We start from the raw sequence: 25,701 nt of genomic DNA, 5'->3' as shown, positions 1-25,701 counted from the left end.
TGGCATGCCAGGGACAGGGCAGTACAGGTCTACATTGCAGGAGAGGGAGTTCCTTCCATTCCTCTCTCTTCTTGTAGGTCAAGCATGAGAGTAAGCTTAATCGGGTAAGTGTTACTTGAGTGCCAGGCAGGCTGCAGGGTAGCTTCAGCTTTTGCTGTTGTTGATGTTATGAAAAATTTCAAACCCATACAAAAGTTGAGGAAAGTATGATGAATTCAATGTCCCAGAATGCTTTTGTTCTAAACCACTCCACTCGACAGGAAAGGTTTTCCTTGAAGAAATCAGAGGAGCTCGAGAAAGTCCTGCCTCCCCCATGGTGGGCAGGAGTGGCCAGGGAGGGCTGTCGGGGGGGCGGTGAGAGGGTGCTGGGCTGACCCCTTACTAGGGGCATCATCTGACAAGCTGAATGGGGAAGGGGAAGGCCGGCAGCCCACTCAGAGCTGGCTCCATGGGTCACCCCAGCCCCGAAGCTGGGGACAACCTGAAATTTAGAGTTTCTTCTTCTTCTCCTTCTCCTTCTTCTCCTCCTCCTCCTTCTTCTCCTCTCCTTCTCCTTCCCTTTCTTCTTCTCCCTCTTCTTCTCCTTCTCCTTCTTCTTCTACTTCTTTTTTCTCTACTTGAGATATACTCTGCATACCATATCTTCGTTTCCTAGAAGAAGAAATAGAGACTCTGAAGTCAGTACATTCAGCTTGGAAATGTCAAGACTGGACCAAGAACCCACGGTGTTTCCTTTTAACCACCCTCATCTCCAAGTCATGGATCCTCCTTGAGCCTCAGTATCCTCATCTGTAAAAGCCAATAAACAGTCTATGATATTTTGTTATAACAACGTCAACCAAGACAGTTAAGTTAATAAAATTTCACTTAAAAAAAAAAGCCAATAAACATTCCTTCCTCATAGAGATGCTGTGAGCCCTACGGGCAGACCCATTCATTCACGGACTGAACCTTCCTTGAGCACCAGCAAGATGCCAAATCCTGGTCTAGGTGAGGGTAGAAAAGAAAAGAGGACGAAACCCATGCTCTCACGGAATTTACATTCTAGTGGGGGCAAGGGAAACAGAAAAAAGAAACAAAACAAAACAAAACAAAACAAATGGGGTAATATCAGATAGTGATGAGTGCTAGGAAGAAATAGCACGATGGTGGTGAAATGAGAGCGGTCAGAGAGCGGTCAGACAAGGGTTCTGAGGAAGTGACATTTGCTCTGAGACCTGAATTATCTGAAGGAGGCTGACGCAGGGAAATTTGGGGGCAGGATGTCCAGAAATAGGACAAAGCAGAGGCTTTGGGGGAGGAACCAGGTTGTAAGAGACAATGAGATAATGTAAGTAAAAGTCAAGTAAAAGTTATAGGATTAATTTAATGCAAAAAGCTTTTACTGTAGTCCACTGTGTGCTAGTAAATGTATTAGGCACAGCGTTCAGAGATCAGTACAGCCTCGGTCTTTAAAGAGCTCACTGTCTAGGAGGAGATAACAGAAAACGGATAGTTTCTCAGCTGATGAAATGGTGCATTTAATCAAGAGGTGAAAAATTAATTTTTATTCATGTTTTTGCAAGTGTGTCCAGCGGGTGCAGAGACACTGCCATAGGAGATCACTCAGGTGCCGCGGTTACGGCGCCTGGTTAAATTTTTCCTTAGCAGCCCCTGGGCCTCTAGGGCTTCGATCCCCCTCCGGGCAGCAGGGTGCGCTGTACCGTCTCTCAGGTCAGGCCGGCCGGGTGCCGCGCTCTCTCCACTTTCCTTCTCGCTGCACCGCACTTCTGGTAGCTAGCGGAAGCGGGAGCCGGCAGCTGCGGGCACCAGGTCCCACAGCATGGCGGGGGCGGGGCTGGGGGAGGCGCGCGCCGAGCAGGCCGGGGAGTCCCTCGCCCCGGCCCTTTGAGCCCGGACCGGACAGGTGAGGACTTCCCTTCCTTGTTCCAGCCTCCAAACCCGTCAGGCCCTCGCCGAGGCCTCTTCGAGTTACCGCCATGGGGCTGCCCCTTTCCCGCATGACGCCGATGCCCTGCGGCCCCCGCCTTCCCTCTGAATTCTCTTCCCATTGAGGCCCCGCCCCGGGCTTTTCTTTCCGGGGGCGCCCCCTTGGGCGTGTGTGCCCGCCCCTAGGTATCCCCTTCCCGTTTAGGAAACCGTCAGAAGGAATTGAGGGTTACGTGCACCTGCCTGCCCGGGGAAACAGACCTAGCAGGGAGGAAGGTCTTGCTTAGTACCGCACGAGTTAGTGGCCCAGTTCAGTCAGACTTTCTTCTTTCGTTCCATAGATAACGTACGAATGCATGCAATGGGGCAGCCCTAGTGCTAGGCTCTCTGAAAACTAAGGTGACTGAAGTAGCCATGGTTATGTCCTGCCTGGAGAGGACAGTTTACGGGGGAGTCGAACATGAAGCACCTAACCATGCCGCTGAAAGTACAGATTCAAATTGTGGCAATGACTATGGAAAAGATGAACAGAAAAAGTAATGGTAAAGCAACAAAGATCTCTTTCGGCAAGGGTGGTCAGAGCAGAGTTCCTGAAGGAGAGGACACTCGAGCTGCGGCTTGAGAAGTATACCAAGGGGCAGAGGAAATACATGCTAGGCAGAGTGAACAGCCCCTGTGGATATTTGAGTTGCTAAAGAACGTTCAGGAAAGGAGGCTTTCGATGGGTCAAATGCTGTGATGGGCATACAGGATATAATGTTTGTGTACCGGTCAGGAGTTCACCATCTAGTGCCACAGACATAAGTAAAATGCAGAGATGAAGTTGCAAGCGTGGTAAGTGCTAAGAAGGAGACGTATGGCTGGTGTATTGGTGTTTTATCTGGTGGGAAAGGTTAAGGAAGGCTTCTCTCAGGAAGTGATGATTAGGGTGATAACCTGAAATAGGAGTTAACTCGGCAGAGTGAGGAGAAGAGCTTTTTTTAGATTGAGATGAAGAGCATGTGCCCAGGTTCAGAGGCAGGAGGTAGGCCACTTGTTGAAGAAATGATTAGAGTAAAATGGGAAAAGATGAGGCTGGAGAGGCAGCACTGAGCCTTTGAGGCATCTGGTTGGCACGGTAAGGATTTTGATCCCGTATCATTAAGAGCAATGGAAAGATATTTGTTTTAATCTGTAGGGGAAAGGATGTGATCAAAAAAGCATTTTGAAAAGATTGCTCTGGTAAGTGGATTGGAAGTGGATAGGAGTGGATTTAGGGAGACCACTTAGGAAGCGGTTGCAATAACATAGACATGAAGTTATAAAATTTTGGGTAAGGGTGCTGGCAGGTCATGATAGAAAGAAGGTGGAGCATTAGAGGACTGTTTAGGGGGTAAAATCTCCAGAGTTTGGTGACTGATCAGGTATGGGGGCTGAGGGAAAGAGGTATCAAGGGAGACTCTCAGGTTTCTGGTTCCTTTTAGCAGGTGAATGGCCATGCCATTTACTGGACTAGGGAAACGGGTCGAGGGCTTCTGGGAAAAATATAAATTACTCTAACGTTTTTCATAACTCCCACTCTGACTAGAAGGGACTTTGATGATGTACTTTTTCTATATGGTTTGAGTTTATGAGCATGTATTTTATAATTGGAATAACAAGTTGAAAGAGACTAAGAATTCCATCATCTCTCTAAAAACCATAATTGTGTGATGTAAAATATGGAGAGAGAGAGAGAGCACACTGAGACAAGGGTTAGGAAATTAAGTGTGGATTTTCTGTCCAATTTGGAGCTGAAGCCAGCAGGCCTTCACCTCCACCCACCCCACCCCTCTGCTCCCTCCACCACAGTACTGGTGGCTTTTCCCTTAAAAAGACAAATTGGAGAATTTAAGATGGGACTGTTCAAAATATATACAAATTTTTTTTAGAATTAAGCATCTGCTTTGCTTAAAATGATCAATGGCTCTAAGTCAAACAGCTAGTTTACTTTATCTGACTCAGTTATATGTGGTTAGTCTGCTAGATGGTGTGTGATGCCTACTGCTTCTTCCATTCATGGGCCTTACCTGCCTCTCTCATCCCCTTCTGGTCTCCCTCTCTGATTGCAGCCCGCATCTTAGGTTTGCAGGGTGCTAGTGGCAGAGGTGTCCTGGGCAGGGATTGAGGGAGGCAGTTTTGTACAGTACTTGGTATTTTAAAATGCTTAAACCTTACTGGTATGTTTTTTGGACTGTATCAAAATGGGCACATCACCTATGTCACTGTTAAAAGGAGTAGCCGTGTGAAACTCAGCATTGTGTTTATTGTTCAGAAGTGGAGGATATTGCTCACTGTATCATGCCAAGGTCCTTTGAGAAAACTCATGAGAGAGATTTCTTTTAAAATCCAGTGATGGGTATTGCTGTGCTTCTTCCAAGCAGCTATTAAATTTTTATCTTCTTGGCAGTGCAAGTTCTGTAACTGACTGTATTTTCCTCTGTCTTGTCTACTGAGAAAGTCAGAGCCAAATTAGAAGCTTGGCAGTTCTGCAGGTCCTGACGGTATGCATTTTTGTGTACTTCAGGCTTCATTTTATTGACCTACCTTTGTTTTCCCTTCACAATGATTATTTTCTAATTAAAAAAATTCTGAGTAAGCACAAATATTACTTAAAAAACATATGTAATTTTAAAAGAATAACAGTACAATGAATGCTGATTGAAGGAAAAAAATACATACTTAAAAGTGCCAATGTGTCCCTAACTCCCATCCCATTTCTTACTTCCTCAGAGGTAACCACTATTTTGAATTTTATGTTTATGATTCCTTTGCTTTTTGTAATTGTATACCATATATATTTGTATTCTTAAAGTAGAAATTGTCTGAAGCTTATATAAAGGAAATCACATTGTATGTATTCTGTAGCTTGCTTTCTTCATTCAACACTGTGAGATTCATCTGTGTTGTTACATATAACTGTAGTACATTAATTCATTACTTCATAAGGTTACACTGCTTGGGGAATTGCCTGGCAGTCCAGTGGTTAGGACTCAGCGCTTTCACTGCTGGGGCCCGGGTTTGATCCCTTGGTTCTATCGCTGGTGCGGGGACTAAGATCCTGCAAGCCACGTGGCATGGCCAAAAAACAAACAAACAAAAACATTAAAAAAAAAAAAAGATTCTGCTGCATGAATATGCTTGGATGAATTTATCTAGTCTACTGTTGATGGACATTTGGAGTGTTGTCAGTTTTTGCTGTTGCTAACAGTCCTGCTACAGACATCCTTGTGTATGTCTCCTGTTACGTATGTGCAGACATTTCTCTACATCAGGATTTCTCCACCTTAGCACTGTTGACATTTTGGGCTGGTTGTGAGGGACTGTCCTGTTTACTGTAGGATGTTTGGCATCATCCCTGTCTTCTGTTTGATGGACACCCAAAGCACCCCTTCCTCCCTCCCAAGTTATGACAACCAAAAATATCTTCATATATTACAAAATTGCCCCAGTTGGGAACCAGTGCTCAAGATCAGGGGTTGACAGACTTTTTCTGCAAAAGACCAGGTAGTAAATATTTCAGGCTTGTGGGCTGTGTGGTCTTTGGTTTTAATAAATGAACTGGGCCTTTGTAGGGCAAAAGCAGCCATAGGCAAGATGTAAATGAGTGTGTATGACTGTGTTCCAATAAAACTTTATTTATAAAAATAGGCAGGCAGGCTAGATTGGTCTGAGGTTAGTTGTTTGCAGTCTTTTGCTCTAGTCTAGATCAGTAGGAAATATATTTTATATCCTCACCCAGTGCATGTAACTCACGTATGTATTGAAAATAATGTGATACAGTTTGGTATTTTCTGTTTTATTCCATATTTTGAAATGTCAATTAGTATATCCACTAAATTGATTTCAGGCCTCCATCAGTGAGTTGTGACTAGCAGTTTGAGAAACTTGATTTGCTCAATCATAAGGTATGCACATTTTTAACTTGACTAGGTAGTATATATATTTACATAAGGCATTTCAGATGTCTTTTAGGAGACAGAATATAAACAAATTCCCCATTGTCTGTATGTTTTTATTTCTAAAATATAGATTGGATAGAGTCACTCCTCTGCTTAAAACCTGTAATAACTTGCATGACATGGCATACAAAGAATTTTCCAATCTGGCTCCAATCTACTTTTCTAGGCTTCTCTTATCACTCTGTGTTTCCTGTGTTCTAACCACTTGGTATTGTGTTTCCCAAATGTGCCATGCTACACTCTTTTTAAGTATATTTTTTAAGCTACCTTCTTTCTGAAATGTTCCTCCTTTATTTTACCTAGTGAGTTCTTTATCCTTTAAGACCTTTGTCAAATGTTGTTCCATTCATTCATTTAACATGTTTGTTAGCATTTACTGTGCCTCAGGCACTGTCCTAGGTGCTGGAGATTCAGCAAGGAATTAGTCAAGGCCCCTGCTATCCTGTATGGGGGAAAAAGATACTAAAAAGGTAAACAAATGGTTTCAGAAGGTGATAAGGGCTGAAGAAAATAAAGTAAAACAGTAGGTTGATGTGGATGGAAAAAGTCATGACTTTAGGTAAGGTAGTCAGGCAAAAACTCTGAAGAGTTGCTATTTTGGCTGAGATTTGAATGATGAAACAGACAGCTGTTTCAGCACTTTAAAAATGTTGCTTTGCTTCTGTTTGGTCTCCATAGTTTCTCATGAGACATCCACAGATAAATGAATTGTTGTTCCCTTATAGGTAATGTGTTATCTACGTGGTTGCTTTCAAGATTTTTACTTTGTGTTTTAGTTTTTCACAATTTGACTATGGTATGCCTGGGCATGGATTTCTTTATTTTTTAAAAAAATAAATTATTTATTATTTATTTTTGGCTGTGTTGGGTCTTCATTGCTGTGCATGGGCTTTCACTAGTTGCGGCGAGCGGGGGCTACTCATCATTGCGGTGCGTGAGCTTCTCATTGTGGTGGCTTCTCTTGTTGCGGAGTACGGGCTCTAGGTGCACCAGCTTCAGTAGTTGTAGCTCGCGGGCTCTAGAGCGCAGGCTCAGTAGCTGTGGCGCACGGGCTTAGTTGCTCCGTGGCATGTGGGATCTTCCCGGACCAGGGATCAAACCCGTGCCCCCGCTTTGGCAGGTGGGTTCTTAACCACTGCGCCACCAGGGAAGTCCCTGGGCATGGATTTCTTTGGGTTTATCATGTTTGGGGTTCTCTGAACTTCTAATCTCGGGTTTATATATGTGAGGGTTTATTTCTCAGGTCTTAATTCTGTTCATTGGGTATATTTTTCTGTCTTATGCCAGTACCACACTTTTTTGATTACTGTGGCTTTGTAACAGTTTTTGAAATCAGGGAGTCTGAGTCTTCTAACTTTGTTCTTTTACAAAATTGTTTTGGCTCTTCATAGTCCCTTGAGATTACATGTAATGTTTAGGATGAATTTTTCTGTTTTTGCCAGAAATGATTTTGGGGTTTTGATAGGGATTTTGGGATTTTGCATTGAGTTTATAGATTGCTTTGGGTAGTATGGACATCTTAACAGCCCAATAAATATATTTTTTAAATGAATGTACATTGAATGTGGTGTTTACACTGAACAAATTTGATGTAGTTCTAAGGTTTGTTCTGTTGAACATTCCCAACAGCTAAGCATGCTTTGAAGGTATTCCTAGGGAATAGAATAGGTCCTTCCCATAAACCTGTTTCTAGACTCAAAAATGTCCTGACCACTTTCTAACTATAACTTGGGAAGGAGAAATGCTGATCACTGTCATCTTGGGAGCTCCTAGGTCCAGGATATATGGAAGGAAATCTATTTGACTTGTATATACACAGTTGGCCCTTGAACAACATAGATTTGAATTGTGCAGGTCCACTTACACATGGATGTTTTTCATCAGTGAATACTGCAGTACTAGGCATCCCCGGTTGGTTGAATCCGTGGATGTGGAGGAACCATGGATAGGAAGGAACCATGTATACTGAGCTGACTATAAGTTATACTTGGATTTTCAGCTGCAGGGGATTGTTGTGCCTAACCCTTGCGTTGTTCAAAGGTCAAGTGTGTTTATGTTTTGGTAAATTTTGTTTTATTTTCTTGACTTCTTTACTTTTCCATGCAGAGATGTGATAATGGATCATCATGTTTCCACCATCAAACCTCGAAGAATCCAAAACCAAAATGTCATTCACCGCCTGGAACGCCGGCGGATCAGTTCAGGCAAGGCAGGCACCCACTGGCACCAGGTCCGAGTGTTCCACCAGAATGTCTTCCCCAACTTCACGGTCGTCAATGTTGAAAAGCCGCCTTGTTTCTTGCGTAAATTCTCACCTGATGGACGCTACTTCATTGCTTTCTCTTCAGACCAGACATCTCTCGAAATCTATGAGTACCAGGGCTGCCAGGCAGCCGAGGACCTACTGCAGGGCTATGAGGGGGAGATCCTGTCCAATGGCAATGACCAGCGGTCAGTCAACATCCGTGGCCGGCTCTTCGAACGCTTTTTCGTCCTGCTGCACATTACCAATGTGGCGGCCAATGGCGAGCACCTGAACCGGGAGTGCAGCCTCTTCACTGATGACTGCCGCTGTGTCATCGTGGGTTCAGCTGCCTATCTCCCAGACGAGCCTCACCCTCCTTTTTATGAGGTATATCGGAACAGTGAGTCTGTGACCCCCAACCCCCGGTCCCCCCTGGAGGACTACTCCCTCCATATCATTGACCTTCATACTGGCCGCTTATGTGATACACGTACCTTCAAGTGTGACAAAGTGGTCCTGTCACACAACCAAGGGTTGTACTTGTATAAGAACATCCTGGCCATCTTGTCAGTGCAGCAGCAGACCATCCATGTCTTCCAGGTGACTCCTGAAGGCACTTTCATTGATGTGAGGACCATTGGCCGCTTCTGCTATGAGGATGACCTGCTCACTGTGTCAGCTGTTTTTCCTGAGGTGCAGCGGGACAGTCAGACAGGCATGGCCAATCCTTTCAGGGATCCCTTCATCAACTCCCTGAAACACCGGCTGCTCGTGTACCTTTGGCGCCGGGCAGAGCAGGATGGTAGTGCAATGGCGAAGAGGCGCTTCTTCCAGTATTTTGACCAACTACGGCAGCTGCGCATGTGGAAAATGCAGCTTCTGGATGAAAACCATCTGTTTATCAAGTATACTAGTGAGGATGTCGTAACCCTGCGGGTCACAGATCCATCACAGGTATAAGGTGCTCTGCTGCCCTTTACCCCTCCAGTCTCCTTGGCACAATGGGAAGGTTTCTCTCTTTGCCTATAGCCAGCCTCTCAGAAATAACACATTTTTTGTAATCTTGAATTTTTGCTATCTTAGGGCTCAAACTTAAAACAGCTCGATTTTTCTAATCATTTCTCAAAATGACTTTTCTCATTTGGACAAATGGAAGCTATGTCGTAAGCCATTGACATGTAGGTAGTCAACTCTGTGATTATTACCCTAATTCTTCTGCAGAGCATTTTCAGTACCCTTGAGATGGAAGCCCAGATGCTACAAGGTCAAGGTTTGACTCCCTATGGATACTGCCTTGATTTTGTATAAGATTTTACTTATTGGTCTGCTTAGTTCTGGCAATGAGAATGAACCCACCATACAAAAAAGAAAATCTTCTAAAAATCTAGTCTTTCTTTCCTACTTAAATGATGTCAGTATACTTCCTCACCAAATCTTCTTTAGAATGTAATAGGTAAGTTCATTTGACGGAATTAAGCTTTACGACTGTACTCTGACCTTGCCCATGTGCTGGAACATAGGTTGTGGAGCAGTGAAAAGATCAAAAGGAAGCCAAAATTTTTGATCTACCAAGTGAATCATCAAGACTGCAGGTTCTGAGGGTTTTTCAGTTTGGGTGAAAGATGTTGGTAGGGGAGAGAGGCATTTCACAAATAGGAATAACGTGGTGTTAAGAGCATGGAAACCTCTAAGACTTTTGGGTTGAAATACCATGCTGAAATTCAGGGTAATTTGGGCATTTCCCTTTGAGAAGCTCCCTACTTTAGTGTTGACCAAGGGAGAGACCTACCTTTCTGTATGTTTGTCCCCCCCATTCTCCTGTTTCCAGAGTGTCTCTTTAGATACTAGTCTGGAAATTTAGAACAGAACAAACCAGTAAACCACGAAGTCAGCTGAGTCTGGTTTCTCTCATTGACCTGCAGCTGATTCTGCCCGTAACAGAGACTGTATAAGGAATTGTCTCCTAAGACCTTACCAGCCATCCATGGTAAAATGTTTTCTGATATTTTTCTTCTGAATCATACCTTGTGTATTCTAAAAAATAAGGGGGGGGGGTGAGTAAAATGGTTAGAGATCATTTTTTTCTGAATTCTTTCTCTTCTCTATTAATGATGAAGTCACCCATTGAGCCATCATGGGTGAGCACATCTAGTTCATGTTATGAGTCGTGGGAGGTTGTCCGTGAAGCCCTTGACTTCTGTACCCTCCTGTCCTGTATTTCCCAGTCTGGCCTGGTGGGAAGGCTAGTAAATGTTTGTGTAATTCTATATTCACTAATTATGATGGATCCTGGTGAAGCCCTAATATGATCAAAGCGTCCAGGTTTATAGAAAGGACATGAATCAATCTTGTATTTAGGTTTGAGCTATAATTACCTTTTTATTTTGGAGGGAATATGTTGTGTGACTGCTGCATTTGAGATTATCCTTTTTTCCTTTGCTAAAACATGACCTACTTATATCCGGTAGCTACAGTAGGTTGTAGCCAGAAACATTACAAGGGCTCTATGCCTTGCTTACAGAATTTGTAACTTTAAACCCAATCTCTCTGCCCTAGTTGTCCTCCCCCCTCCTTTCCCAGTTTAATTTGATAGGTTCCAATAAGGTTAATGAGTAAAAAGTGCACCTAAACACAAAGCCTTGCTAATATTATGGGTATTATTCTCAGGTTACTCTCCAGCCTCTTTAATTTACAGCCAAATTTAATTTCCAGGTGACTGCAAAAGTCATGTAATATAAGCTTTGGGAAGGACTAATTACTATTAAAACAGGTGGGCCAGATGTCTCCAGAAATTGGTAATGGAGATTTAAATTCAATCATAAGAGGCGGAATACTAATCCTAGTGTTCTGAAAACTTCTAGAGTCCTGTTGGAAGCTTGCAGATTGACTCACACTGCCACATTCACTGTGATAAAAACTAGAGGTACCCGGCGCTTCCTTGTTAGGCTGAGCAGAACACTGGAGGTTTAAAGAAGAGGGCCAGTCACCCAGGGGCTCATTCAGAGAAAGCAGTAACTCTGCCACCTATGGCATTTGAATGGTTTTCAGGTTCCGCCTCTGAAATTAATTGTTACAAATCTCAAATGTATGTTACAAATGCTCTTGGCTGAAAGAACATTTATGAAGAAAGAAATGGAAAATACTTCTCTGATTTTTCATTTGTTCAGCAGCAGTCCCCTGCTTGGTTACAACTTGCCTAGGTGGACACAGTGTACTTAAGATGTCTTTCTGCATGTTAGAAATATTAAGAGAGAAAAAGAAATGCCCCTAAATTGAACTTTCAACTGTACGTATACAAGAGAAAATAATTTGCCAACAGGCAGCTCCTGGCTACAAATCACTTTCTCAGCAGGAAGGAAAATTAAATCTAGCATTTAAAAAAAGTGGGTTGGGGAGTAAGTAGGGAATAAACACTTGGAAGGCACACAGCTTAAAATGAAAGATTGAAAGCCTTTTTATACATATATGCTGAACAACAGTAATTCCAGCAGCACAGGTACAGTGGGAAATCAGGCAACACTGAGGCCCTTGATTGATCAAGTCCACTGAGGCTTCCTCCTTTTCCAGGACCTCTTGGCACCATGTTTCCGCCATAGTGCCGGAGTCGAGGTGTTTGCCTGTTTTACTTGGGCAGCTTGATTTTTCAACCAAAATGATATTTGCTAGGCAAGGCATTATACTCAGCTATTCCTTAGGTCTGTCTGTTCTTCCGCAGGCATCTTTCTTTGTGGTGTACAATATGGTGACAACAGAGGTGATCGCTGTGTTTGAGAATACATCAGATGAGCTTTTGGAGCTGTTTGAGAACTTCTGTGATCTCTTCCGTAACGCTACCCTGCATAGTGAAGTCCAGTTTCCCTGCTCAGCTTCCAGCAACAATTTTGCAAGGCAGATCCAGCGCCGGTAAGCTGTTCCACTAGGCTTAACAAGCTTAATTTTTCTTCAGAAAATTTGTTGGTGTGAAGCCAACAGTCATTTACTTCAGGAAACCTCATATTCTTTCTGCCCACCCAACCTTGGGTCAGTCTGCCTGTCGTAACTCATTGTGTCATCCTAAACTTCTCTTTTCTCTTTCTTAGCACCTGAGGAATTACTTGTGTGTTGTCCATGATTCCTCCTAGACTGTATGTTAGCTGCAGAAAGATAGAAACTGTGTCTTTGTTTAGTTCATTGCTATATCTTCAGTGGTGCACTGTCAAGCACTTAAATATTTTTTGAATGAATGACTAAGGACATAATTTTTATAACTTTGGTTAAACGTGTGTTGAACACGTGCATTTATCTCTGTTCCATCCCAAAACCCCGCTAAAATGACAGTAAAGGAAGAAGAGGGACTTCCCCGGTGGTCCAGTGGTAAAGAATCCGCCTTGCAATGCAGGGGATGCAGGGTCGATCCCTGGTCGGAGAACTAAGATCCCACATGCCACAGGGCAGCTAAGCCCATGTGCCACAACTACTGAGCTCACACGCCTCAACTAGAGCCCGCGTGCCACAAAACTACAGAGCCCATGTGCTCTGGAACCCATGCGTCACAAGTACAGAGCCTATGTGCCCTGGAGCCTGCGCTGCACAACTAGAGAAGAGAAAACCCGCATGCCACAACTAGAGAGAAGCCTGCGCACTGCAACTAAAGATCCCGCATGCCTCAACAAAGATCCCACATGCTGCAGCTAAGACCCGACGCAGCCAAAAATAAATAAAATAAATAAATAAATAATAAATAAATCTTAAAAAAAAAGAAGAGGTATAAAGCTACAAGAACAAAATGGATTCTATTATAGGTTAGAATAAATGTTTAAGAAAAAAATGGACATCAGGGATCATGAGTCACTTAAACAAAGCCTTTATCTTAAAAGATAGAGACCAAATAAAACAAACAGTATAAAAAATAAAGAAACAACATGGTATTCACTGAAATAATTTAAACTATAAAAACAGGAACATTCCTAGAACAGTAATGCTAAGTGAGATGCTTTAGAAATTTGAACTTTGTTAGATATAGTTTAGGAACTCTCCAAGAAAGTAGAATAAAAAGATAAGAGTAGGAAAATTGGAGAGAAGTGATTAAAAAAAATATAGAGGATTTTCCCAGGAAGTCCAATATCTGGCTAATTTCAGAAGGAGCAGTAGAAAAATGAAGGGGAAGAAATAATGTAAACAGTTTTCTTTTTCCTTTTTTTAAAAAAATCTATATATTTTAATTTTTGGCTGTGTTGGGTCTTCTCTGCTGTGCGTGGGCTTTCTCTAGTTGCGGCGAGCGGGGGCTACTCTTCATTGTGGTGCGAGGGCTTCTCGTTGCGGTGGCTTCTCGTTGCAGAGCACAGGCTCCAGTCGGGCGGGCTCAGTAATTGTGGCTTGCAGGCTCTAGAGCGCAGGCTCAGTAGCTGTGGCGCACGGGCTTAGTTGGTTCGCGGCATGTGGGATCTTCCCGGACCAGGGATTGAACCCATGTCCCCTGCATTGGCAGGCAGATTCTTAACCACTGCGCCACCAGGGAAGACCCTAAACAGTTTTCTAGTACTGAAAAATATACATTTCCATGGGCGTTCCCTGGTGGCCTAGTGGTTAGGATTCTGGGCTTTCACTGCCGTGGCCCAGGTTCAATCCCTAGTTGGAGAACTGAGATCCCGCAAGACGTGCGAATACACACACATACACACACACACTGTCTCTCTTTCTCTCTCTCTCTCTCTCTCTCTCTCTCCCGAGATTGGCAAGGACCATCCAGTGGTGTGCTGGAGCTGGCTCATTCTGGCTTGTGAAAGCCAACTGTTAAACTTTCAGGAGTTTCTGCAAGCTGTTAATCACAGCCATTATTAAAAATTAATTATTTTCTAATTATTAATTCATAATTATTTTACTGTCGTACTCTTGAGGTTATTTGTATCTATTTTATCTGGTAAAAATATTATATAGTGATGTGCTACTGCTCATCTCTTGACAACTCTGCATTCAGTGATGTCACTTTGGTACCTTGAAATTGACCACAGCAGGAGGATTTACACCACAGAAATCGGCAGCCGCTGCAAATCATGGCTTTTTTCCCTTCAGAGAAATAATTATTAAACTTATTAGCACATCACGGCTCCATCAAGTACCCAGTACAGTCAATAAATAAAAAATCCATACTGAGGCATATCATCATGAAATTTTAGAACACTGGGGATAAAGAGAAAATTGTAAAAACTTTCAGAAAGAACACATACATTTTATATATAAAAAATTAAGTCATTAATGGTATCAGTCTTAATACTGAAAGCTTGAAGCCAATACAATTATATATCCTCAGAATTCTGTGAAAAAAATGATTTCCAAACTACAATTCTACATCCAAATAATAGGATGTAACAAAGATATTTTCAGACACGTAAGGTCTCAAAAAATTACCTTGCATGTTCCTTTTCTGGAAGCCTCTGGAATATGTATTTTTCCCAGTAAACCACGAAAGAATGGTACAGGGAATAGAGTCTAACAGTGGAGAGAAGCACAGAGAATTCTGAGGATGATGGTAAAGGGAAGTTCCAGGATGACAGGCCACCAGTTGGACTAGGTGGAAGCAGGAGCAGGGAGGTTTCCAAGAGGGATGTATCCAATAAAACGTTAAAATTATTAGAATATCTGTTGGGTTTGAGGGTATTAGGAAGAGATTGTCAGTTCTGTTCTAGTGGGGTTGTTAACATAGCCTCACCGAGAAGGTGATATTTGAGTAAAGCTTTTGAAGGAGGTCAGGGAGCAAGCCATGTGGATAGCAGGGGGAAGAATATATCAAGCAAAGGGAATATTAAATCTAAAGGTCCAGAGGTTTATCTCATGCATTTGAGGAACACCAGGGAGGTCAGGGTGACCGGGCTGGAGTAAGCAAGAGGCAGAGTAGTTAGAGATGTTGTCTGAGACAGGACCAGACACATAAGGTCATTCTAAGGCTTTGACTTTAACTGTAGATGAGATTTTGTAGTGTTTGAGCAGAGGAGTGATGTGGTCTCACATGTGTTTTAACAGGATCACTCTGGGTGCTGTTTTAAGAATAGACCATAGGGGGATAGGGTAGAAGTTAGTAGACCATTGCAATGATCCAATAAATAAAATTGCTACCTTTTGTTTCCTGACGCTAGGATTTAAGTTCTTTTGTGTTCATTTATAGTATCCTAAGCACCTAGAAGAGTGCCTTGCCCATTCTAGGCTATCAGTAATAATTTGTTGGTTGAATAATGGTGGCTTGGATCAGGGTGATAACGTTGGGGGTGGTAAGTAATTGTATTGTCAGTGTATTTTGAAGATAGAGCCCAAAAGATTAGCAGAGGGTGGGATATGGGCTGTGAAAGAGCAAAGTCAAAGATGATTCTAACATTTTTGGCTCAGTCAACTTGCTAAGAGAGTGTTACCGTTAAACTCTGATGGTGAAGCTTTTGGGTGGAGCAGGTTTATGGGGGAAGATCAGAAGTTCTGTAAGTGGAGAGGTCTGGTAGTTTCTCCAAGGAAGGAGTGTCACATCCTCCTGACAGGTCAAATACAGTAAGGACTGATAATCAGCGATTAGAGTCATCAACGTGGAGATCACTGGAGACCTTGATGAAAGTCGTTTCAGTGAGATGGTGGGCATGAAAGCCTCTTTGGGGTGGGTTTAAGAAAGAATGGGAGGAGAAGAGACCGTAGGAAAAAGTGTTTTGAGGAGTTTTACTGTAAAGGAGAGCTGAAAAATGGTGCGTTAGCTGGAGGGGCAAGTGGTGTTAACTTTCTTTTATTGATATTATTTTTTAAATGGGAGGGGGAAATGGCATGTTTGTTTGCAAATGGGACTGATCTGTACATAGGAGGAAACTGATGGGTTAGGAAAAGTTGGGGTGGGGGCAGAATTGGTTAAGTATATGAGGTCAGAGGATAGAACCTAGTGCCCAGGTGGATAGATTAGCCTTCTAGGGCAGCACATACGGTTAAATAGGTACAGATGTGCTGATGGGAGCTTTAAAAAGTTTTATTCTCGTTTCTTCTATTTGTCAGTTACAAAGAAGGCAGTGCCATTACGTGAGGATGAACATGGAGGAGGGGGATGAAATAGTCGTCTAAGAGAGTAGGAGACTCGCTGGACTGTGGGAATGCAGCATGAGTGTCCTGCAGCATTAAGGGCCCACGTGAGTTCATGGATATAAATTTTGTGATTTTAATGATTGTGAAATTTAAGCTGGCTAAGGAAGTAAAAGAGGTCATGATGAAGAAATAGGATGGCAAAAAGTTGGTAGAATCAATGGAATTTAGGTCCCATTGGGGCTGAAGGCTGTTGAAGCTGGGATGAGTAGAGAGAGTTAGCTGGAAAAGTAGGAGAGAAGATAGTTGGAGTCTGTGGTGCTGCACCCTATTACAGGGGGGTGCAGTCATTGGTTATAGTGAGATTGAGGATATGACCATTGGAACGAGTGGCTGAGGCAGAAAGGAAGTCCAGGAACTAGGAAGCCGTGGTGTTGGAAGGATCATCTCTGAGAATTTTGAAATCGTGAATTAAGAGAGGCGTAGTTGGACAGAGTGACAGTGAGCTAGGAGTTAATCAGGTGAAGACATCAGAGGGATGACTGCTTCATCTTTTAGTCATTGGGGAGCCTGGAGAGTAAAGGTGATGGGCACTGCCGGGGAATAAGAGCTGCTTCAGCCCGTGGATTGTCACGGAGGCTTTGATTTATGGTCATCATGAAGCTGTGGGCCAGCCCCATCATTCAAAGCCACCTTTTGAAGCCAGTGAGTCAGGCAGGGTTGGAGTACTAGATCTTCACTGACAAAGGGCTGAAAACCAAAGAGCCCAGGATCTTTGATATCAGCTCAAATGAAAGGGAAAGAAATAAGTTCTTTGTGGCCCAGGGCTTAATTTTATGATTTACACTGAGGCTGTGAAAATTACTGTCAAGAGAAATAATGGAAGAGCAGTGTTGACACTAGGCTTTCTTCTGGGGGAACTGAGAAGTGTTAATGTCCATCCAGCACTGCAGATTAGCAGTGAAAACAAAAATCAAAACCCATCTAATCAGTCTTTCTGGTCTCATCAAAGTTACGAACATTCAAGTTTGTTTGTTTGTTTATTTATTTATCTATTGCTGCGTTGGGTCTTCATTGCTGCACGTGGGCTTTCTCTAGTTGCGGCGAACAGGGGCTACTCTTCGTTGCAGTGCATGGGCTTCTCATTGCAGTGGCTTCTCTTGTTGCGGAGCACGGGCTTTAGGCACGCGGGCTTCAGTAGTTGTGGCATGTGGGTTCAGTAGTTGTGGCTCGTGGCTCTAGAGTGCAGGCTCAGTAGTTGTGGCACGTGGGCTTAGTTGCTCTGCGGCATGCGGGATCTTCCCGGACCAGGGCTCAAACCCGTGTCCCCTGAATTGGCAGGTGGATTCTTAACCACTGCGCCACCAGGGAAGTCCTGAACATTCAAGTTTTTTATTCCATTAGTTTTCAGGGATGAGATGTTATATCGTATTTTCTCCCCTGGACTAAAAAAATTATTTTTCCCTTGTTTGTTAAACTATATGATATGCTTCAATATAGAAAATTAAAAAAAAGTCAAGCTGATAAACAGGTGACATATTTTCTAAGGAACTATAGGAAAGTGAAAAAGAAGGTTAAAAAATAATCTAAAATGTCATTACGCAAACACAAGTATTACCATTTTGATGTATTTCCACCAGTTGTTTTTTTTTTTTTTTTTTCACCAGTTGTTTTTTTAAGGCATAAATTTGTGTGTGTGTGTTTTTGATCATACTATATATACAGATTGTAGCCTACTTCTTCAACTTACCATTATGATAAACATTTCCTCTTTTACAATATAATCTTTGAAAATTATGGTTTTCTATTAGGTTTTAAATTTTTCTCTCAATTTTTCATTGTCATAAACAGTGCTATATTGAACATGCACAGGGATTTTTCTTCCTTAGGGCAAATTTCCAGAAGAATAGAAATACTTGGTCAAAGGGTATTAAATTTAGTATTCATTATAATTGTGAGAAATAACTGCTCTATTGTTATTATTAATGGTAAGTCAGATAGGTGATTCTGTATCCATGTTACTGTTCTTCTAGATACTGGTGTTTCGGCAGAAGTATAGGTAGCTAGCTCTCAAACTTTATTTAAACAAAGAATGAGTAATTTATCAAAAGGTTTGATGTAAGTTGGCTTATAACTGATCCCAAGAAGAGTCAGAGGCTGTGTCTGTTCAGGACTCTCTGCTCTGTGTAACTCCTCTTTAATGCACTCTAAGGCTGCTATTTGGGGGAAATAAGTTTGAGTAGAAATAGTTGTCATAGATTAGTCAAACTGTTTTTAACTTTTGTAGAATATTTGCTAACTTTTCTAAAGTAAATTAATGTTCCCAATTTCTCATTCTGTTTTTTGCTTTTTGAGGATATTTGTAGCTAGGCAGATTTGTGATGTGTCAGAATTCAATATCTAGATTTTGTTTTCAGAATGAGTTGTTCTTAGATATATGTTTGTCAATTTAAAACCCAGTGCAGTTTGTGTGCCGCTAACACAGCCTTCCTCACTGGTGCTTTATTTTAGGTTTAAAGACACTATTGTAAACGCCAAGTATGGAGGGCACACGGAGGCAGTACGCCGGCTGCTGGGTCAGCTCCCCATCAGCGCCCAGTCTTACAGTGGTAGCCCTTACCTTGATTTGTCTCTCTTCAGCTACGACGACAAGTGGGTGTCAGTCATGGAGCGGCCCAAGACTTGTGGAGATCACCCTATCAGGTACACCATCCCTGCTTCAGCTGCACACTGCCTGAGGAGGTGGCCTGCTTTCTCTTTCTCTTCTTCTTAAACATCATTTCACTGTGACTCTGTCCACTTGTACTCATGGGTTGAATTCAGAGGGTAGGCTATTTCTATAATGTGGTGGGTACTTTGATCATTCAGGCACTAATCTCATAAATTAATTAGTTCTGCTCTTTGCTTCTCATCAAAACATCCAGTTCAGATAAGTGTTGTTCCCTTTTCAGGGTATCCAGGGAAGGAAACCATACTTTGCAATTTAATAATCTAATACCATTTCTTAATAGTGTTTATAATTGAGACTTAAATTTTAGCCAGCTCAAATTATTTTATCCTCTCATGTTACCTAATAGAAACGATAGCAGAGACGGTTTGGGGAACAGGCAGGTTTTGGAGAAACGCATGCTTCCTCACTTGGAAGAATTTTGGAATGCAGATTACTGTATTATTGCTAGAACCTTGAAACTAACCTCCTGTAAGCAATGCCTTCCTCACGGATGTCCAATTCACAGACCCGCTTGTCTGTGCCGGGAGCTTGGGTGGTTCTGTGTGCTGTAATAGATACTAGGGAGAGGAACTGGCGCCACTGCCATTAGTGGAGTTATTTCAAGGGAGGTGTGTTCCTGGAGCCCTGAGCTGGATTGTGGAAGGTCTTTTTCGCATAGAAATAGTGGTAGATAGTATTTCGTAATCCAGCTTCATTGTGTATTAAATAGGCTTGTGTAACATACTCTGAACACTTAATCACCATTTGTAATACTTCCTTTGAGAAATTGCAATCAGGTTCCAAAAGCCAGTTAAAAATTTTTTTTTATTATGGAAATTTTTAAACATATTAAAATAGAGGAATATAATGAACCTCCCTGTACCCATCACCCTGCTTCAACAGTTATCACCTCATGGTCAGTGTCGTTTCATCTCTTTCCACCACCACTCCTCCCCTCCCAGCTGCCACCCTGGACCATCACCTCCCAGGTGTCATAGCATTTCACTTGTAAATATTTCAGTATGAATTTCTAAAAGGTAAGGGCTTAAAAACATACAACCTTAATACCATTATTCCATCTTATGAAAATTAACAAAAATATATTAAGATCACCGATATCTGGTGAGTTTTCACATTTCCCTATTGTCTTGTGCATAGTCTTTTTACAACTTGTTCCAATCAGTATCTAAACAAGGTGTGTATGTTGTATTTGGTTGCTATCCTCTTAAGTCTTTTTTATTCTATGAGCTCTGCTTCCCTCTTACTTTCTTTGCAGTGAAATTGTTGAAGAAACCAGATTGTTCATCTGGTAGTATTCACCACATTCTAGATTTTGCTCATTGCATCCCTGGCGTATTTACTGTCTTTCTCATTCCCCCATATTTCCTGTAAACTGGTAGTTAGATTTAGGAGCTCAAACAGCTCACTTTAAATTATAAGCCCTTTGTGTGCTGGGGACTATGTGGGTAAGGTGAATATGTTTTTCACACATAAAAGCAGATAATTGGCCTCATTTGATATTGTCACGAAGCACGAGATACATTACTCTCCTTTTTTACTTCCCTGCCTTTCTGATTTGAAAAGATTAAACAAATCTGGAAATACCATTGACCCTGACTTAAAAGATTTTTCTTGTAGTTCTTTATTTTTAATTTAAAATGAGAAATGTAAGGATATAAAAGTCATTTGAAGAGGTAATGCCATTACTCTAACACTTACTGTATATTCCATTCTAGTCTTTGCCAGTATGCATGTTTACGTTTACACAGTTGTAGTCATGGTTGGCATAATACTTTGTAGCCGGCTTTTATTTAATAAACATCTTTCCATGTTGTTACATAGTCCTCACGGTTACAGTCCTAATGGTGGCATATTATTCCATCAAGTAGGTGTAGCGTAATTGATTTAACTATTCGCCTATTAGTGAGCATTATTCTCTCTGCATTTTTACATTAGAGCTAATGCCGTAGTAGGCATCTTTATTCAGGTCACTATTTACTGCATTTAAATTAAATTCTGAGGATATAAGTTCTTAGAAATGGGATTGTTGAGTCAAGGGGTATGAATATCTTTACGTCTAGTATATATTTGCTTCCCAAAAGGGAAATTATAGAGCTCTTTATTTCAGAGCTCTTTATTTTCTAGAACTTCCCCCAATTCAGCCCCAGCCCTGCTGATCATCTCTAGTTCCCAAGTTCACAGGGTACTTATTTTGCATGTGGGAAAAAGGCATTTAAGTACTGGGATGGATGGAAGCATCTTTAGTCTTACTGTGTTAGATGAAAAAGTAAAAACTACTTAGTATTTTGTATTTGTGTGTGAAAAAGAAGAACCTTCTAAAGGAATTTATTCTTAAAAGTGAAAAACTCAAATATAGGCCTAGATCTGTACTGTTCTATAGTAGCTACTAGCCTCATGTAGCTGTTGAGCACTGACATCACTAACATGTGACTAGTCCAAGTTGAGATGTGCTCAAGTGTCAACACACATCAGATTTCAAAGGCTTAGTACAAAAAAAAAATCTTTTTAGTATCTTTTATATTGATTATAGGTTAAAATGATGATATTTTAGATACCAATATTGGGTTAAATAAAATATTATTAAAATTAATTTCACCTTTCACCTTTTACTTTGTTTAATGTGGCTACCTGAAAATTTAAAATTATGTACGTGGCTCACATTTCATTTCCAGTCCTGGCCTAGGCAATCTTGGGCAGGTAGCTACTGGAAAAGGGGAGGCTGTAGTTAAGGCTGTAACTAAGGGTCATCTTGGGAAAGAGAAATGACCCAGTGACTCAGGACAGCACAGGGAAGTTCATAATCACCCTGCCCGTAAAATGAGCTGATCAGACAAAGGTGATTTTGCAGTTCCAATAACCTGGGGCTGCTGTTAGAGGAGATGTCATCAGTGAGGTTAAATAACAAGTTGGCACATTTTCCTGCTGTTCAGGTTTCAAGACGGTGGTCAGTATCTGTCCCATCCTCTCCTTCTCTCTTGTTCTGTTTAGGTTCTATGCCCGGGACTCTGGTCTGCTCAAGTTTGAGATTCAGGCAGGCTTACTGGGCCGCCCCATCAACCACACGGTGCGACGCCTTGTTGCCTTCACCTTCCACCCTTTCGAGCCTTTTGCTATCTCTGTGCAGAGGACTAACGCTGAGTATGTTGTCAACTTCCATATGCGACACTGCTGCACGTAGGTGCCTCACCAGAGCGGGTCATCTGGTCTTCCAAGACTCTGCCCCCTTCATATCTCAGTGGACTGTAAAGCGGAAGCTCCTGATTCTCAGCCTTGTCGGTTCCAGACTGTATACCTCAGATGGGGAGAGCCAGGTGGCTCAGCCTGACGGAATTTTTTTGTCGTACACAGTACAACTACCGATCGACTTAAAGTCCTCTTGCCTTTTCCCTGTGGGAATGCCCAGCATTAATTAAGTCCATTTAAGTTTTGTTTTATTTTGCATTTTATTGCTATGAAGATGAGAGCATTACACCTCTGCCTCCTTCATGTCACTTCTTTGGCATTATGGTATGCAGCCTGAAGCAGGTAAATCTTGTTTACTCATGGGAATTGTGTACATCTTTCCACTTAGCCAACAGCAGGGCTGTCTTTATAAGAAAAAAAAAATAAAGCCTTGGTATTTTCTTACTTAAATATATCCTGTTTAATGACTGCCTTATGTTCTGATCTCACCAAATGTTTTTCAAATACATGGGTTCCAGGAAGGACTGTGAAAGGGACTAGAGGCCATAGATCCAGCAGCTGCTCTTGGGAGGACTAAGTGGTGTGTGCCAGCATGGAAGACAGCTATCTGCCGGGATTGTTTCCTTCCCTCGGGTGTTCTGGTAATTGTTACAGCTGGAGGAACTGGGCATAATTGCACATCCTCGTGTGGAAGCACGCTCCCATCTGCACCATCTGCGTGTGCAGGTGGAAGAATGAGCGGTTCTCACTGCCACAGCAGAAACAAACACTGTGCAGCACTTACTGTAATTTGGGTAGTGGGAGCTGGCAAGCTCCAGGTGTCCCTAAAGAGATCAGACGGGTTGTTCCTGGATGGCTGAGCCATCACTGCCCTCCTACAAACACCTGCCAGCCACCAGCCAGCATCCTTCTGTCACTTTCTCAGCTAGCCTCCTCCACAGGGCTTGTCAGGATGTTTATGTTTCATATTCATACTGTGCCCACCACTTATGTAGTAAGCTTGTTTAGTAGCCTCTGACTTTGAAGGTAGCTTTGAAATGTTGGGTTTCAGAGCAGGCTGGGGAAGGAGCCGTGGATGCAGACAGCTGGATCCTATATCCCTCTACCGTCTAGGTACTGACTTCCCTTGGGAACATAATAAACGTGATATGAGATGCTGAGCCCCACCAAAAACAGTTCAGCTTATTTCATCATCTTCAACTTCGAACAGCTAAATTAATTCTCATTCAGCATTCAACATAAGATTTGAGCACGTACTGTGTGTCAGGTAGATGCTGTGCCAAGATGTTGAGGGTGAGGAGAGAAATAGGCAAATAGAATTATAATGCAAAATGGTGAAAGCCCCAATAGTGTATCTGGGAACAGTGGAGGGGGCTGAAGGAGAGGCAGAGAAGGAAGGCTATACTGGGGAAGGGACACTGAAACTGGGTAAATGGGAATCTGTCATGTGAACCAGGGCAGAGGACATTTCAAGGAGAGATCCAGCATGTGCAATGGCATGGAAGCATCAGTAGGGCTGTCGCGGTTGTGAAATGGTGAATAATCTAATGGCTACAGCACAAGATGTGTGGGGTGCCCAGGGGAATAGGACTGAGTCACGAAGAGAAGCCTTGTGCACGGTGCTAGGGTGTTAACGCAGTGGAAGGCGTAGTATGAATTTCACAAAGATAATTTTCAGCGGTCTGGAAGGTTGCTTGGAGGGAGTAGAGATAGGCCAGACAAGTCAGTGGTAATCCAAAGGGAGAGCTTGAACACTATCACTGGCCATCTGGATGGATGAAATACTGAAGCATTCTCCCAGATTCTGTGTAGGTCATGAGGAAATCAGGGTCCCAAAGCTGTCACATGTTTGTGGAGCTGAATGAACCTTTCTTGGTAGAAGCCCTTTACCTGTAGCTTTTTCTTTGTACCAGGTTGCGTGATTGTACCTGAAGACTTGGCAGAGCAGAAAGAGCACAGGGTGTGGAGTTACTCAGGCCTCACTGTGAATCCTGGCTCTTCTGCTCATTAGTTGTGTGACCAGTGGCCAATTTCCTAGCCTTTCTGAGGCTTAATTTACACTTCCCTCCACCTTAGTCATGCATTCCCTTGGTCATATCTTAGATCTTTTCATCACCTCTAACTGCTGAGCAACCCTCATATACTTTTCTTGTCTAATTTCCCACTCCCTGAAATTGCTGTTCTCATTTCTTCGTTTCACGTCTTCATTTCTCTTTAAAGCCCCTCCTTTGATTTCTCACTGATCACCTTGCCACCTACTTCATGGCAGAAATAGAAACGATCAGGTGGGGATTCCTTATCTTTCCTTTACCATGTCAACCATGTGACTTGCCTCTATGCCCATTCTCTGCCTTTCCTCCTGAATGAAATAGGCCTGCTACTATAAAGGGCCAACCCCTCCACCTGTTCACTGAATCCTATCTCCTTTTGACTTCTCAAGGTCTTTGCTCTTGCAATTATTTTCTGTCTCCTCCATCTTTCTCTTGTTAGGTCATTCCCATTAACATAAAGATATGTTCGAGGATCTTTCTTCTTTAAAAACTCCTGCTTTGGCCCCATTTCCCCCTTTAGTTACTGCTCATTTCTCTGGGACCTTCACAGAAAAACTTCTCAAAAGAGTTGTACATGTTTTCACTTCCCCACTTTTTTCCTCAACCCACTCTGATAGATTTCTGTGTCCCCATCACTCCACTGAAGCTGCACTTGTCTGAGTCACCAGTGATTCCATGTTGCTAATACAGTGCTCACCTCTTGTCCCTCTCTTAGGAAGCCTCCCGACATTAGGCATAATTGATTTCTCTGTATATCAAGAAACACTTGGTTTCTAGGATAGTACGTAATTTTGGTTTTCTTCCTGTCTTACTAATTGTTGCTTCTTGGTCCTGCTTGCTGGCTGCTTCTCTGCTCTATCTTTAGATGTTGGAGTGCCCAGCCCTTGGCTTTGGATCCTCACCTCTTTTTCTCTATATATTCTTTCTTTAGTTGATTTCATCCATTCCATGGTTTTAAGTTCTAGGTATAAGCTGATGATTCTCGAAATGATAATTCTGGCCCTGACCCCTTCCTTGAGCGCCAAATTCGTATATCCCATGGCTTACATGGCCTCTTCGTTTGGAGATGTAACAGGCGTTTCAGAACTAGCATATTCAGAGCAATGCTCTTGATTCTCACCTCCACCTCCAACCTGTTTTTCCTCCAAGATTTCCCAAATGACTTCAGTGTCTACCCATTTACTTGAGGCAAAAACTTAGGAATTATTCTCAGTTTCTCTTTTTTCCATCCCCCACATATCTGACTTCACTCTAGGGGTGTGCCCTGAGCAGTCTAAACCAATCATGGTAGTCCCATACTCCTTGCTAGTGACTAGAACTACACTAAGACCAGTCAGCATAAGGGGTTAGTTTAGGAATGTCATGTGGCTTAGTTCAGGTCAATGATACCATGAGATAAAGGTTTCTGGGGCTTCTGGGGAAACATTTCTCCTTAGAATATGTTAGTGAGGAAACATGTAGCCCATATTCCCACCATGCAACACCCTATGATCATATTCAGTAAGAATCAGCCTTAGGATGAAGCTGGCCTTCTGGATGGGAAAATGAAGAGGAAAGAAC

General features: G+C 42.4%; 1 protein-coding gene across 4 annotated transcripts; it reads left to right on the top strand.

The window, feature by feature from the left end:
* The first annotated feature begins 1,773 nt into the window (after nt 1–1,773).
* Nucleotides 1,774–22,544, top strand: DET1 (DET1 partner of COP1 E3 ubiquitin ligase). Of its 4 annotated transcripts, none has more exons than XM_068537648.1 (5): nt 1,774–1,812; nt 8,016–9,108; nt 11,870–12,057; nt 18,688–18,879; nt 21,896–22,544. In XM_068537648.1, exons 2-5 carry the CDS (start codon nt 8,026–8,028, stop codon nt 22,083–22,085), a joined length of 1,653 nt encoding a protein of 550 aa, XP_068393749.1. In that variant the 5' UTR covers nt 1,774–1,812; nt 8,016–8,025; the 3' UTR covers nt 22,086–22,544. The 4 variants fall into 4 exon arrangements, with proteins under 4 accessions (XP_068393749.1, XP_068393758.1, XP_068393755.1 ...); XM_068537657.1 differs by having other exon boundaries at nt 1,785–1,906; XM_068537654.1 differs by lacking the exon at nt 1,774–1,812 and adding an exon at nt 1,822–1,906 and having other exon boundaries at nt 18,817–18,879.
* The last annotated feature ends 3,157 nt before the right edge of the window (nt 22,545–25,701 follow it).

This window comes from Eschrichtius robustus, chromosome 1 (assembly GCF_028021215.1).
Source record: "Eschrichtius robustus isolate mEscRob2 chromosome 1, mEscRob2.pri, whole genome shotgun sequence".
Classification (NCBI taxonomy): Eukaryota; Metazoa; Chordata; class Mammalia; order Artiodactyla; family Eschrichtiidae; genus Eschrichtius; species Eschrichtius robustus.
This window is presented reverse-complemented; position numbering and strand designations above follow the sequence as displayed.